This window comes from Myotis myotis, unplaced genomic scaffold, assembly GCF_014108235.1.
Source record: "Myotis myotis isolate mMyoMyo1 unplaced genomic scaffold, mMyoMyo1.p scaffold_m19_p_4, whole genome shotgun sequence".
Classification (NCBI taxonomy): Eukaryota; Metazoa; Chordata; class Mammalia; order Chiroptera; family Vespertilionidae; genus Myotis; species Myotis myotis.
The window spans coordinates 64,181,450-64,197,623 of record NW_023416346.1 but is presented as its reverse complement, the minus strand read 5'-3'; the positions used below and the strand labels follow the sequence as shown (position 1 = coordinate 64,197,623).

At 38.4% G+C, this 16,174-nt stretch overlaps 1 protein-coding gene across 9 annotated transcripts in view; it reads left to right on the top strand.

The window, feature by feature from the left end:
- The window catches only part of DIAPH2 (diaphanous related formin 2), a 939,982-nt gene that overhangs the window by 439,008 nt on the left and 484,800 nt on the right, over positions 1–16,174 (top strand). For all 9 annotated transcript variants that reach the window (XM_036305330.1, XM_036305327.1, XM_036305331.1 and 6 more), the window contains one exon: positions 11,935–12,036. In XM_036305330.1, coding sequence (XP_036161223.1) covers positions 11,935–12,036 — 102 coding nt within the window. The remainder of the gene's footprint in view (positions 1–11,934; positions 12,037–16,174) is intronic.

Genomic DNA, 16,174 nt, shown 5'->3' with positions numbered 1-16,174 from the left:
CTATAGCTAAGATTTGGATACAGCCTAAGTGCCCATCAGCAGATGAGTGGATTAGAAAACTGTGGTACATCTACACAATAGAATACTACGTTGCTATAAAAATACTTTATTTTTTAGTTTTTAATTTATTTTTTCTTTTCATTGAATTTATCGGAGTGATATTATTATAATTGTATGGGTTTCTGTTATACAATTCTATAATACATCATCTGTATATTGTACTGTGTTAACCACCTCAAGTCAAGTTTCCATCCATCACCATTTATATCTTCTTTACTGTCCTCCTCCTGCCAATTACCACACTGTTGTCCATGTCCATGAGTTTTTTTTTCTTTCTCCCCACCCCCCCCAAAATCCATCCACTGACAGCCTGCTCTCTAGCTATGAGTTTCTCACTATTTTGCTTGTTAGTTCATTTTGTTCAGGTAGGGCTCAGCTTTGAAAACATCTGTATATAATATTTTATAGTAATGCATCTTTGCATTTGTTTGTGGCAGTTAGCATGGTCATAATAAAGTGATATTTAAAGAAAGCAGAGTATAACATAAACAGAATATTGTACACTTATTACCTCTTTTAGCTAATACAAATCTAAGATGTATCTGAGAATATCCATTTGGCCTCTTATAATGAAAATATGCTTTATGTTTTACTTGAAATATGTTAATTTAAAATACAAGAAAGATATATAATTTTTAAAATAATATTAATAATGCAGGTATTATACTTAGGAATGATATATTACATTTAGACATGGGCATACACATCTCATATGCTATTCAATATTCATGGTGAGTTATTCACTCTATATGTTCTATGTTTTTTTAATTCTTTAATCATATTAGGGTTAATATGATTTCTGATTTTTATTTTTGAGTATAAAGTGGGACAAACAAAATTGAAGATAATTAGCATCCAGGGAATGCTTTCAATAATTATCTTTACATTAACTGTAAATCATATAAATTACTTCAGTAAGCAATACATTTTTTCTGCAAATAGGATCATGACTTTAAATGGGAGTCAAATTTTTTATGTATAAAGTGGTCACAATTTTTTTTTCCTTTCATAATTATAAAAGTTGTAAATATGTCTGCAATTGCCATTAGTCTACTACAGAGCTGGAACACTTTGAATAATTTAATTGAATTTAAAGTAAGAAATGTTTTGATACCATGTGATTTCCCTCACCAAGATTTTTGGCTGTAGAATTTCAAAGAAGGGTTCACCCCAATAGATTTTGCTGGAAAGAATCATCAAACTTGAGTGATCGCTGCCAGTTTGAAAGCTTAGAAAATGGATAGGATGCCAGTCCTATGAGCAGAGTGGGGCCATTAGAAAAAGCTGATAAGAGGGAGGAGACAGAGTGAGGATGAATTTGCCTTTAGATTTGTTCGATTTGAGTTAGTGATGGGACATCTAGGTGCGACTTTCAATTAGAAATATGGAAGTTGAAGGTGGGTAAGAGTGGTGAGGGCTGGAGCTGTTCATTTGACATTATTAGCACTGAGGTGATACTGATCTTTGGAGAGTCGATGAACTTACTAGGGAACTGAGTTAATGTTAAGACTCAGAATGTAGTATAATTTCTTTAGGAAAAGTGTTTTTTTTTTACCTGGGCCAAGTTGAAGATTAAATAGGTAGGAAGGCTTTCTAAAAGGCAGCCTCTTTGCAACACACAATTGTTATATTCCAAGTTGATTCTTCTCATCCAGGTTTTCAATGCTTGTTTTTTCATATTTATTTATTTTAGATAGAGAAAGAGAGAGAGAGAGAGAGAGAGAGAGAGAGAGAGAGAGAGAGAGAGAGAACAGAGAACATCAACTTGTTGTTCCACTTATTTATTTATTTATTTATTTTTTTAATATATTTTTATTAAGATATTACATATGTGTCCTTGTCCCCACGTTACCCTCTACCCCCCACCCCCCCCACCCCCGCTCATGCCCTCACCCCCCCGTTGTCCATGTCCATTGGTTAGGCCTATATGCTTGCATATAAGTCCTTTGGTTGATCTTTCCCCCTTACCCCCACCCTCCCCTACCTTCCCTCCAAGTCCCGACAGTCCAATCAATGCCTCTCCGTCTCTGGATTAGTCCTTGTTCATCAGCTTATGTTGTTCATTATATTCCACAAATGAGTGAGGTCCTGTGGTATTTATCCGCTCTCAAGTTCCATCCATGCTGTGGCAAATGGTAAGAGTTCCTTTTTCTTCTTCCTCTTCTTAAAGAATACCTTTCAGCATTTCATATAATGCTGGTTTGGTGGTGATGAACTCCTTTAGCTTTTTCTTATCCGTGAAGCTCTTTATCTGACCTTCTATTCTGAATGATAGCTTTGCTGGATAAAGTAATCTTGGTTGCAGGTTCTTGCTATTCATCACTTTGAATATTTCTTGCCAGTCTCTTCTGGCCTGCATGGTTTCTGTTGAGAAATCAGCTGACAGTTGTATGGGTACTCCCTTGTAGGTAACTGACTGTCTTTCTCTTGCTGCTTTTAAGATTCTCTCTTTATCTTTTGCTCTTGGCATTTTAATTATGATGTGTCTTGGTGTGGTCCTCCTTGGATTCCTTTTGTTTGGGGTTCTCTGCGCTTCCTGGACTTGTAAGTCCATTTCTTTCACCAGGTAGGGGAAGTTTTCTGTAATTATTTCTTCAAAAAGGTTTTCAATATCTTGCCCTCTCTCTCCTTCTGGTACCCCTATAATTCTGATGTTGGTACGCTTGAAGTTGTCCCAGAGGTTCCTTACACTATCTTCATATTTTTGGAATCTCTTTTCTTTTTTCTTTTTCGGTTGGGTATTTTTGTTTCTTTGTATTTCAAATCTTTGACTTGATTCTTGGGATCCTCTTTTCTGCTGCTGGATCTCTGTAAATTATTCTTTATTTCAGTCAGTGTATGCTTAATTTCTAGTTGGTCCTTTTTCATGTCCTCCATGGTCTCCCTATACTTATTGAGGGATTCATTAAATTTATCGGCGGTTTCCATAAAATTCTTGAAAAACCTTATAACCGTGGCCTTAAACTCTATATCCAATCGTTTGCTTTCCTCCATTTCTGCCATTTGTGACCTGTTTCTTTGTCTCCGCATTTTGGCAGCTTCCCTGTGTTGATAGAGTGGCCCTGCGCGCCAGGTGTCCTGTAGGGCCCAGTAGCTCAGCCTCCCCAGTTACCTGGGGTGGACACTCTTGGTGCACTCTTGGTGCCTTGGTTGTTGTAGAATCACTGGGAGGAATTGACCTCCAGGCCAATTGGCTGTGAGAATCAGCTGTGTCTAAAGTGGGAGAACTTCTGTGCTGAAGACACCCTTCTGGGGCAAGACTTGCTTCAGTGGGGCTTTGGTGCTCACTGAGTCTGCTCCCTGAGTGCGTCCCTTATGGATCTGAGGAGTTGCAGTCTGGATGGATCCCCTCTGACCACTGGGTACAGTGGCTCCTGGATCTAAGGAGGTGCTAATTCAGCCTCTGCCTGAGGCCACACAGCAGGAGCCACGAAGAGGCTCAGCTGTGAAGCAATGCGAGCCGCTGCGGGGCCTTGGGCCTTCTCTTGGAAGTTCCAGGTCTGCCTGGTTCGGCTGCAGTTAGGTACATTCACATGCAAAAGCCTCTGCAGCAGCCTGGGTGGGGCGGGGTCTCAGGGAGTCAGAGGGCGGAGAAAGCGGCCATGGCCGATTCTCCGCCCGGAGTCGCGCGTCTCAGTGTTCCGGTAACGGCTGCAAGCACCTCTGAGGGAAAGCCGCCCTCAAGTTCGCTCGCTGCCGGACAGACCAGCTTCTCCCCGTGTGAGACCTGGGTCCCCAGAGACTTCCCGGAACCGGAGTTCAGAGCCGTCGGGAGTTTGTGATTCAAAAAGACAGCCGCGTCCTCAGGCGCCACCCCCTTTCCTCGCGCGCGCCGCCGTACCTCTGCACTTCACCTCCGCAGCGCCTCTGGCTCTCAGCGTGCTTTTCTTTCCTTCTAGTTGTGGACTTTACACTCAGCCAGCCTTCCTGTTGTTCTGGATGATGTTTGCTCAGTCCTTTGGGGTAATTTTCAATTGTTGTGTGAGGCAATAATTTCCCGGTGTTTACCTATGCCGCCATCTTAGTTGCTCCGACCGTTCCACTTATTTATTGATCCTTATATGTGCCCTGACCAGGTATGGAATGTGTAACAGCGTATCAGAACAACACTCTAAGCAACTTAGCTACCCAGGCAGAGCTTGTGTGTATTCCTGTCAATTAATCTTTTTTTTTTTTTAAAGGAGTGGCTCTCTGAAGAGGCCTAGAAAATCTCCCCCTGATTTTTTTTGTCTAGCCAAGCAGCATTTTAACATACTCTTAGGGGCTCATGGAGTCTCTTTTAGGAGTTACAAAAATGTTAGGAGTTTCTAACCAAAAGGAGAGAATTGTAGCATGACCACCTTACAAGAAATACAATTTGGATAAACTGCAGCACAAATTACTTTCAGTCACACGTTGACTGGTTTCACAGTGTCAGCAGGTGCATACATGGCCCTTTTAACCTATCATCTGTGTGAGGGCAGGTTCTCCAGTGCTTAACGGGGTGATAATCACGTAGTTGGCAGCCAGTATATATTAGCTGGGTAGATGAAACACACAGAAAAGCATAGAACCAGGCCTGGCATCAAAGTTTTTACCATTAAACTCGAAGCAAAAAAACAAGAGCACATGAATGTGATATCAGAAAATTAAATATACTTAATTTAAGAAATATGCCTTAAGGAAGTGTTGAATAACAGTAGTTAAGGGGTTGAGTTTTTTGGCCAGGTTAAACGGTGGAGGTTAAGTTCACAGGTTTTTTTGCCAAGACTTTGGGGAAAGATTTCTTATCTGGATTTTTAGAAAAATAAAATACTTGTCAACATAAATAAAAATCATACTTTTTTATATGTCTGTTTATGTATCATATATAAAATTTGGTATATGTGCTATAATATATTTTTAAAGATTTTACTAAATAATAAATTTTTAAAAGAAATATTGGCCCCAATTCATATATGTGGGAGATGATAGACTTAATCATAGTGAGCCTAACTCTGCTCTCCTACTACTAAAAAGACTTAATGAGATATAAGATAAAAAAGAAAGGTTATGTTTTGGCAAGAAGGAAAGGGCATTATGGTTCAATACCTTCACTTAACTAACCTTTAACTATGCAATTAACATTTAAAGGAAATAAAGTTTTGGAAGTGTTATAGAGTAATTGAAGAAATGTAAAAAATAGTTAAAAGCCCATGGTCTTTTAGGAGAAATTCTTTAGATAACAGTGACAGTTATCAGAAAGTGAATTTGTGATGCATAAAAGGTGAAGAAAAATCTGCTCATTTGGTGACATAGTTACTTCTTTCCCCTTTGTTGTTTTCTTCGTGAATTTCAGCTCATTGACATTTTCAAGGATGAAACTTTCATACTGACCCAAGATTGATCTTGCAAACACAAATCTTGAAATATTTGAAAGAAACTGCTCAGTAGTAACCAGGAGCAGTGGGAGGGAGAAATGGAAGGGAATATTTGCCTATTAACTCTGTTAGAATCTAAGTTGTATTTCAAAAATTATAATTTCTAGCTTGAGCTCTTAGGAACAGCTTTTCCCTTACATTGTAGAGGGTATGTGGATTCATCTTTGCTATTTATTTAGGGAATATGTGTATATATGTAGTGATAATATCAGTAAGGTACCTAAAGTTAAAAGCTATTTAAAATTTTTGAAGTTCAGAGTCCTGTCCTGGCTGGTGTGGCTCAGTTGGTTGAGCATTGTCGCATGCACTGAGAGGTCGCTGGTTCGATTCCACGTCAGGGCATATGCCCAGGTTGTGAACTCAGTCCCTAGTAGGGTGCATGCAGGAGGCAGGCAATTGATGTTTCTCTCTTATTGATGTTACTCTCCCCCTCTCCCCTCTTCTCTGTCTCTCAAAAAAAAAATCAATAAAAAAAACATATTCTAAAGAAATAAAGTCCAGTTCACATCAGTTCACCTCTATTTTTCTTGCTCTTGCAGGACCTTAACTATTTTCAAAGCCCCTACAGTAGATGTTTCTAGATGTGTCAGGGAATAACTTACACATTCCATGATTTGTGTCAGCTTCCATGTAGTAGCTGTGGGTTGATTTCCCTCATCTTCTATTTTGAACCCTCTGCTGGAGCTAGTGTGGAGAGAGGGGAAGAGTTTCTTATTCGGCACAGCTGGTGTGTACTGCATCCCTCTAGGACAGGGGTGGGCAAACTTTTTGACTCGAGGGCCACAATGGGTTCTTAAACTGGACCGGAGGGCCGGAACAAAAGCATGGATGGAGTGTTTGTGTGAACTAATATAAATTCAAAGTAAACATCATTACATAAAAGGGTATGGTCTTTTTTTTTTTTAGTTTTATTCATTTCAAACGGGCTGGATCCGGCCATAGTTTGCCCACGGCTGCTCTAGGACCTAGAGTCTAGGTGCTACAGGTGTGGGGTGTTCTGTGGCAAAGTGTTGAAACGTGTTTCTCCCATCTTCTCCTTTTTAAGCACATTTGATTAGAAGATACCAAAGCAATACTCATCGCATAGTTTTCCTTTCCACAGCACCCAGACATGTGACTGTGTGGATAGACCAGGCCTGGAGACACATCCATGAAATAGATTTGCTGCACTCAGAAACACACAGTCCTTTTCAGAATGCAGGCCTTTTTACTGTCCCCATGCTGATCCTCTGATCCACACTGCCCTTCCCTTAGGCAGGCGGTTTCTCTCCTAGGAAGTCCCTTAGCCCCCTGTACAAATACACTTCCCCCTGATTCCTCAGATTGTCCACATTAGTCTCAAACTGTGCCTTGAACATCTACATTTTTTCATTTTCTCTCTTGACATGCTTTTGATTAGTAGCTGAAGGAGAGTAGAGGGAAATGAGTAGCACTATGTCTCTCTATATTGTCTTCTTTTTAATCCTCACCTGAGGATATTTTTTCCATTGACATTTAGAGAGAGTGGAAGGGAGGGAGGGGGAGAGAGGAAAGTGGGGGAAACATCATGTGAGAAAGACGCATTGATTGATTGCCGCCTGCAAGTGCCCTGACTAGGGAAGAACCAGAGATTGAACCTGCAACCCAGGTATGTGCCCTTTACTAGGAATTGAACCCATGAACCTTCAGTCCGAAGGCCGATGCTCTAACCACTGAGCACCCGGCCAGGGCTCCGTTGTCTTCTTAACCTTCCTCTTCTATTCAGGAATTTATGGGCATGAAAACATGTTAATGTCCAATCTTATACAACATCTTTGTCTATAAAGTCTAGTCTGTATGTAAACATTAGGTATATTTAAGCATTGGCTATGATGCCACTTGTAAGATGGGATTCTAGAGGTAGCTGATTCATTAAGCACTAAGTAGTGTAATAGTAGTTGGTGTCTGTTACACCTGTGAGATAATGAGTTTCTTTCCAATCCTATTTGCAAATACAGTGGGGCTTTGACTTACGAGTGTCCCGACTAACGGGTTTTTCGAGATAGGAGCGGTCTCTCGGCTGATTTTTTGCTTTGAGTTGCGAGCTAAAATTCGGGTTACGAGCCAGCTTCAGATACCCCACCGCTAGTTGGCGCAGCGAACGTCACAGTGAATTCCACAACATCAGCCCAGCATCACGTGTCTCACTCGTTCACTGTTGATTTGACATACGAGTAATTTGAGTTACGAGCTCCATCACGGAACAAATTAAACTCCTAAGTCAAGGCCCCACTGTAGAACCTTCTAAGCACTGGCAGTTATATAAGCTTGTGACTCAGTCACAAAATAGTATCCAGAATCACAATACATCTAAGCCCACTAAATGCATTAAATATTTCATAGAACTGAACAGAGAAAGAAAAGATGTTACCTACAGTGGAGCTTACATCCTGAAGATGAGTCAACAGGTTACCTATAGCTGGAAGAGATACAAAGTAACAACTTTCACATTCTGAGCTAAAATTTTATTTTCAGCTTGATTCATTCTATGATACAGTTAAAACTTAAAATTGAAACGGAACATTTAAAGTATACAGAATTGATAATTTTTTGTAATTTTAAATAATGTTCCTCATCTTCCTAAGTTAAGTTAACCAGTAGTAAAAATTAGGCAAGTTGCCAAACTGATTCTTTGTTTTTCTTAATAACATACTTCAGGGGAAAAAAAACATTAAAAGAGAACAATTTTACAAAACAAGTGAATAATTTACATGTATATTTACCTGTATCAAAAATATTCTGTAAAGATGGAAATAAAGTTTTATTCTATGCAAGATAATGATATTAGTGGTACAAAATGTTCTTAATTTTCTTGGATTAAATATATGCGTTATTATATCAATATCAGTATTTCTTTTAAGTCAGAGGACATGATATTTTAAATCTTTAGTCCCATTAGTTACAGAATGGGTGCATTGAAGGTCTAGAGCAGTGGTTCTCAACCTTGGCTACACATTAGAATCACCTGAGAATCTTTTTAAAATCCTGATTTCTGGGCCTCATCCTCCAGAAATTCTGTTTCTTTGTTATGGGGTGGGGCCACAACATTAGTAACAAAGAAACAGAATTTCCGGAGGATGAGGTCCATAAATCAGGATTTTAAAAAGATTCCCAGGTGATTCTAATGTGCAGCCAAGGTTGAGAACCACTGGGCTAGAGCTTAATGGAAATGCAACATTGAGTGGGAGGACATAAGGGATAAATGGAGAGAACAAAAAAGCACTTAGAGTAGAACATGATACCGTTGTTTCCCCTGGGACTCATGGTATATGCTGCCTATTCATTTTTTTTTTAATGTGGAAAAATCTATAACATAAAATTTACCATTTACTCATTTTTGACATCAAGTATATTTACATTGTTGTTCAACCATCATCACTATTTCCAGACCTTTTCATCACCCCAAACAGAAACAATATACTTGTTCAGCAGTTACTCCCAATTTCCCTCTGTCCCCAGGCCCTGGTAACCTCTATTCTACTCTAAGAATTTGTCTCTTTTAGATACCTTATGTATGTGGATTCATGCAATATTTGTCCTTTTGTTTCTACCATCCTTGGTTCATGCATGCTTTGGCATGTATCAAAACTTCATTTTTGGCTGGATAATATCTCTGTGGATATATACTACATTTGATTAATTTATATGTCATTTATATGTCAGTAGACAAACCTATTATTCTGGCTATTGAATAATGATGATGTGAACATTTGTGTACAAGTATCTGTTTGAGACCCACAGCAACTGTTTTCAGTTCTTTTTGGTATATACCTAGGGATGGAATTGTTTGGTCGTATGGTAATCGCTAGTTTGTTTTTTTTAATCTTGAGTGTTGAAAAGTAAGTAATTCTGTTTGATTTCTGAGAAACCACCAATATGTAAACACTCTGGTCTTATATATTTATGCCCCCTCCCCTTTGTACTATTGTTTTAATATATTAAATCTTTGTACATTGCATGCTCATCAACATAGATTTATAATTATTATTTTATGCGTTTGATTTCTAAATTATACAGAAAGAAGTACAGGAGTTATAAACCGAAAGTACAATAACATTGGATTTTATATTTACCTATGTAGTTACCTTTATAATCACTTTTTATTTCTTTTTATGTCTTTGATTTATTGTTTAGTGTTCTTTCATTTCTGCTTATAGGGCCTCCTTTAGTATTTCTTGCAGGACAGAATTGCTAGCAATAAATGATCTGTTTTTAGTTTTATTTTGTTAATTTGGGATCGTCGTAGTTTCTCCTTTATTTTTGAAGGACGGTGTATTTTCTGGATATGGAATTCTTGGTTGAAAGTTTTAATTTTTTTTTTTTTATTTTAGGACTTCAGATACATTGTTCCCCTACCTTTCGGCTCCCATGGAACAAATTAGATATTAATTTTATTGGCAATCCCTTGAATGTAACAATTTATTTCCCTCTTACTGCTTTAAAAATTATTTTTCTTTATTTCTGACCACTTGATTAGAAAGCATCTAGTGTGAACCTGTTGGATATTCTGCTTATAGTTGATGAGCTTCTTGGATGTGTATATTTAATGTTTCATCAGATTTGGGTATATTTTTTTCTGTCCCTTTCCTTTTTTCCTGGGAATCTTGTGATGCACATGTTCGTATGCTTGATGGTATCCCACTCATCCCTCAGGCTCTGTTTATTTTTCTTTATTCTTTTTTCTTTCTGCTCCTCAAACTGGATCTTTTTAATTTCCTTATCTTCACATCACTAATCCTTTCTTCTGTATGCTCCAATCTGCTGTTGAGTCCCTTAAGTTAATTTTTCATTTCAGTTACTGTATTTGTCACCTCCAGAATTTCTGTTTCATTTCTTTTTATGACTTCTGTCTTTATTGATATTCTCATTCCATTCACACATTATTTTCCTGATTTCTTTAATTATTTGTGCATAGTTTCTTTTAGCGCATTGAGTATATTCAATTTAAGACAGTTGATTTAATCTTTTTGACTAGTAACTCCAAAGTGTGAGCCTCTTCAGGGGGAGTTTCTGTCAAATCCTTTTTTCCTGAGCATAGGCAATTCTTTTCTGGTTGTTTTTTGGTTTTGTTTTGCATACTTTGTAATTTTTGTTGTTGTTGAGAACTGGCATTTGAGTCTATTATAACCTGGAAATCTGATTCTTTCACTCCTTACAGACAGCTTATTTTTATTTGCTAAGGTCTATAGACATTTGTGACTTTTCTAAATACTTTTTGCAAAGTGTACTTTCCTTGTGTGTGGTCACTGAAGTTTGGGTTTTATTATCACTGGTGTCAGCCAGTGATCTGATTCCAAATTGCAGGGGAATTGTTTCTGTCTATTCAGATCTGATTGATGCCAGTAGTGAAAGCTGCTACAACCCAAAAGGGTAGAAACCAAGGCAAACATTTTCACTGTTCCTTCAGGGAATTGCCAAGCCAACCAAAATGTATAGCTTCAAATTTTAGAGAACGAAGTCCTCCTGCCTACCCTGGCATCAGCCAGCTCCTACAGGAACTATCCTCACAGTGATGCTGAGGAATGGAAAATGGTACCTGTTTTGTACATGCCATTCTCGTAACAGAGAACAGCAGTGACTTTCTTCATGAAACACTTACCTTGTTGTAAATATGCAGTCAGGTGCCAGAGTTCTGAAATAGTTTATTTAAATCACTCTTTCTAGCTCAGTGGTGGCATTGCTGAAGGACGAATCCCTGGAACTTCCTTCTCTGCCAATCTGTGTCAATCCTTACCTTCTTAATTCTTTGTTTCTTACTTTTTTCCTTTTCATATGTCTTTTGAAATCCCACACAAGTTCCCAATAGGTTGGTTGCAGGCTAATGCAATAATAATTAGAATTGTACCAAAGTCCAAAATAAACCAGGTTGACAAGAATTAATCAATTGTGAGTCTCTTATGAGTCAGACTTTAGCATGCATCAGACTTCATCACTTTGATTGAGTCTTCATTAAAGTGGAATGCATTATGTATTTAAATATAGAATTGTGAATAATGGGAGATTATTTTTACAGGTTTACTGTGGGTTTATAAGACTGAAAATGATTCCAAATTTTGCCAGTTATGAAGAGTGCACTTGGTTTATTATTGTTGTTGCACATGATTTAATGTCTTCATAGTATTTTTGTTAATTATTATGATAGAAAATAAAGCTTAAAAGTCATGTTATAGATTTAAGACCCCGAAAGTTGCTCAATTTAATGCTATGTGATGTCATTTATTGTTATATGATCTTTTTATTTAATTTTTATATTTAGTTCATAGTAACTATATATATTCACATTAAATTATAGTTGTTGTTTTTTTGTTAAGTTATTTTAGGAAGAGGGGTAGAAACTGGTACTATAACAGAACCACAATCAGAAATGTATCTATTCTATTTTATCACTTTTTGAGTTGTTAGTGCATGTTTAATAATTCTAATAAAATACTAAACATTTATACTTTTATTTTTTTAGAACCTTGTTAAATATCTTCCAGAGCAGAAGGTTCTCAATGAATTAGCGCAGCTGAAGAATGAGTATGATGACCTTTGTGAGCCTGAACAATTTGGAGCTGTGGTACGTATCTAGCACAAGGGCTCACAAACTCAACTTGGAGGTAACACTTATCAGAAAGATTGAAAAGAAAGACAGTTCAATTGTGGACTTTTGTTTTACTATATAGCTATATAATTAATATAATATTGGCTATCAAGCAAAAAACAAACAAACAAACAACCAAAAAAACCCAAACAAACAACCCTCCTTGTTTGTTATTTGTCATGGCATTGAAAAATAAAGAAATTAATATTTATTTTCTTTAAACATTTAATTATTTTAATTGTTTCTAGAGAGAAGAAGGAAGAGAATGAGAGAGAGAAATGTAGATGTGATAGAAAAACACAGATCAGTTGCCTCCTATACGGAACCCAAGCAACCCAACCGGGGATCCGACCCACAGCCTGGTTATGTGCCCTGACTGGGAATCAAACCTGCAACCATTTGTCTATGGGACAATGCTCCAACCAACTGAGCCACACTGGACAGGAATTAATATTTATATCTTATAAAATATTTCAAAATGTCTCATAGGAACTACTCCATACCAGTTCTGCTATTTAATTAGTATATGAAAATAGTATATGTATAATTATATTGGATATTTTTTTTTCTATTTGGATCTTAATGATAGAATTTTGCAACCCCCCCAAATTTAGGCTAATAAAAGGGTACTAATTACATAATTAACAACATTCTGGAATTTTTTGTGGTGGTATATATTATGTCAAAAAAAGCACAAGAATTTTTAGATTTCCTATAGAGTGTCATTAATTCACTAAAGGTTTTAAATACACTGTTTCAAGTGGGAAAAGAATCTCCTAAATACACATCATGCTTTAGTGAGGTTAAATCACTATTGAAATGTATTATGTTTACTTATCCCTTCTTTATTTTAAGGGGTACAAATGATGGATAGGTATACATTATGTATTAAAGAATACAGTTATATGTTTTAAGTACTCCCCAAATATGCTATTCAAATAATTGCCACCAAAAAAAAGGTAGGAAAGAGGGCATAATGATTTATTTAATTTCTCAGAGGAAGAGCTGTTTTTGATTTAGATGCACAATACAAGTTTGTTGGCTATAGGATTAAGCAGTTCTAGTACAGCTGCCAGCTTTCCCCTGCTCCCTGAACAGTTTCCATCTGCCTGCGAAGACTTCAAATTACCATCAGATCTAATAGCCCAACACAGTGTCAGCTTCATCCAAAATATTTTATAACCCTTTTATAGTCATATATCTGAATTGATCCGATTTGGTACTTTGCAATTTAAAAATCCTGTTTAAAGTCTCAATGTGATAGATGGGACAGAGAATGTTTCTTTTGAACATGTGCATTAACTGCTTGCCCTTATTTAGAGTTTATTAATTCTCAGATATGGTATTGCATACACTGATCTAGGAGGATTCTTTCAAATCCTTGGAAAGCAAATCAGGACTGTATATTTGGGATGGGATAGAACATGTAAATGTGCCTGAGGAAGATATTTCTCTCATTTTTGATTTAGGTAAATTATTCTGACCTGGCTAAATATTATTTATTAAATAGCAGCACTTTAGTGCAGTATTAAATACGGAAGTTTTCTAGACCAAAGTTCATACTTAAAACCTAAGCTGCTTGAATTCTTATTGTAATTGAAGCTAGGCTGTGTACCATCTGAGAATTCAGCTGTGTCAGACGGTGATGAGTTTTACAGTAGGTACACCACACAATTTCTCTGAAGCCATTTTTTTTCTGAATGTAGTTTATCTTGGAAGATGTATTAGTTTTCCAAGCAAGTCCTTCAAGAGGCATATCCTTGGTACCACACTGCTAAAATGAAGTTTGGGGACATAAAAAGCAATATACCTTCTGAACTTAAAGCAAAATAGAAAATGGAAGAGATTTCTTGTTTATGCACTTAACCCAAATAATCATCGCGATGTGTACACGAAGTCACCTGGTCCTCTTATTTACTCTCCCCATGCATAGCTACATGTCTGGAGGGAAAAACGTCAAGGACATTACAAAGTAGTTTGTGCTATGGGAATTTTCTAAGGCAGTATCAATCAGTATTTGCCAAATAAAGTCTAGATCATCTATATATATGTAAAAAGTCAGTGACCCGAATGCCATAACGACCAGTTGCTATGACGCCCGCTGCGGCCAGCCAACCAGCCCTATCGGGGGTGGGGCCAACCCCTCGTGGCCTTTCCCCCAGCCATCCCTGCCCCTGATAGGCCCCCACCACCCTGATGGGCCCACAGCCCCTCCCTCCAGCTGGCTCCACCCCTGATTGCCCCCCTTACACCAATGGGGAGAGGACCAGCGGCAAACCTCCTGCAGCACCTCCTCTTGCCCGGCCCCACCCCAGATTGGCCCTCCCACCCCAATCAGGGGCAGGGTTGGCAGGCCAACTGCCTGAGGCCACTCCCCCTGGCCGGCACCATCCCCAATAGGCCCCACCACCCCATCAGCTGGTGGCCCCTCCCCCCAGCCATCTCTGCCCTCGGTCAGCCCCCCCTACACCAATCGGGAGTGGAGCTGGCTTGCCAACCTCCCATGGCTGCCGATCCCCAATAGACCCTCCCACCCCATTTGGGGGAGGGGCCGGCTGGCCCACCATGCATGAATTCGTGCACTGGGCCTCTAGTCTTATATATTGTAAAAGGTATTTGAGATAATATTATGCCTCAGTCTTTTAAGCATGTATGCTTGGCAGTGATTAGGACAAGTCTTATATACAATAGACAACTGATAAATGCTTATAAAATTGAATTATAGGACAATTATTAAACCCAAGTGGAAGCCTGAGATTGAAAATAGCATATTTTAGATCTATAAAATTGAAAATTATGTTAAAATATATCTCTCCTGGTCTGTGCTGAAATTCAATTCACTTCTGTGTGGCTATACCCAAATACCCTTTAACCATCCAATTTGATCAAAAAGCTACATTTAGGACAACTTTGGAAATGTGTAGAATCATCTGCACTAATGAGAAGAGAGGCTTTTGATCTCTTCCCCCATGAAAGCGATTAGCGTAGTCTTCTTAAACTCTCTAGTCATTTTACGACATCTGTATCAAAAACCTTCAGTGTCCCCCAGAATTTACAGAATAAAACCCACTCTCCTTAGCATTCTCATCCCACCTCTTACTCTCTGGCTTTATATCTCCCTGTTCTCTTTGGTGCACTCACTGAATTGGTGTCTTTATGACATTTTAGCTTTTACCTCAGCAGGGCTCTCATTGCCATTTCAGCAGTTATTTTACTTGTTTCTATTCAGTGGTCTTTCATTTTTTATAGCAGCTCTATCATTTCTTACCTGCCCTCCTCAAGTCTTCTCCCTCCCCTCCGCATTCTTTTCACTTACTACAGGCAACCTAATCTCTTCCATGCACTTTGGCTTCAGAGCCTCCAATATCTCTTCTCCCTACAATGTTATCTCTACCTATGATGTCTTTTATTGACTTACTAGAGGCCCAGTGCATGAAATTTGCACACAAGTAGGGTCCCTAGCAGATGCTGGCTGCTGGCTGGGGCTTCCCATCTCAGGCTGCCGGCTGCCAGCTGGGGCCTTCCTTCATCCTGTGCCGCCCCCTGGTGGTCAGCACAATGTCCTAGCGAGTGATCAAACTCCAGGTCGGTTGAACTCTGGAGGGGACACTTTGCATATTAGGCTTTTGTATATATAGATTCTCTATCAAACCTCAGAAAGAGGGATATTTTATTTACTGTGACTACTATTGTTGTTATTAGCGATAGAAACAAAATGTATTGAGGAATTAGTGTAAGAGACCACGCTAAGCAAATTTCGCATAGAATCTCACAACTTCCTCACAACCCTATGAGATTCGTACTATTATTAACTCCACATTATGGATGATGAAACAGGCCAAGTAAGGCTGCGAAGCTTGTCCAAGGTTACACAGTAAGTAGTAGATTCGTAATTCAAACCTAGGAATCCTGACTTCATAGACAGAGCTTTTAACCACTGTGCTGTACTGGTGTTTGTGTGTGTCATTTGTGCATGTGTGTGAGTTGCTCTGCTAAGTGCTAATTTCCTTATCTCTGCTTGGGACATTATTATCCCCTGACTACTTTAGTTCTCTTGTTCTGTTGCCTGTTCAGTTTTTCAGTTTCCACCCTACTTTTCTCTCCAGAAAAAAAA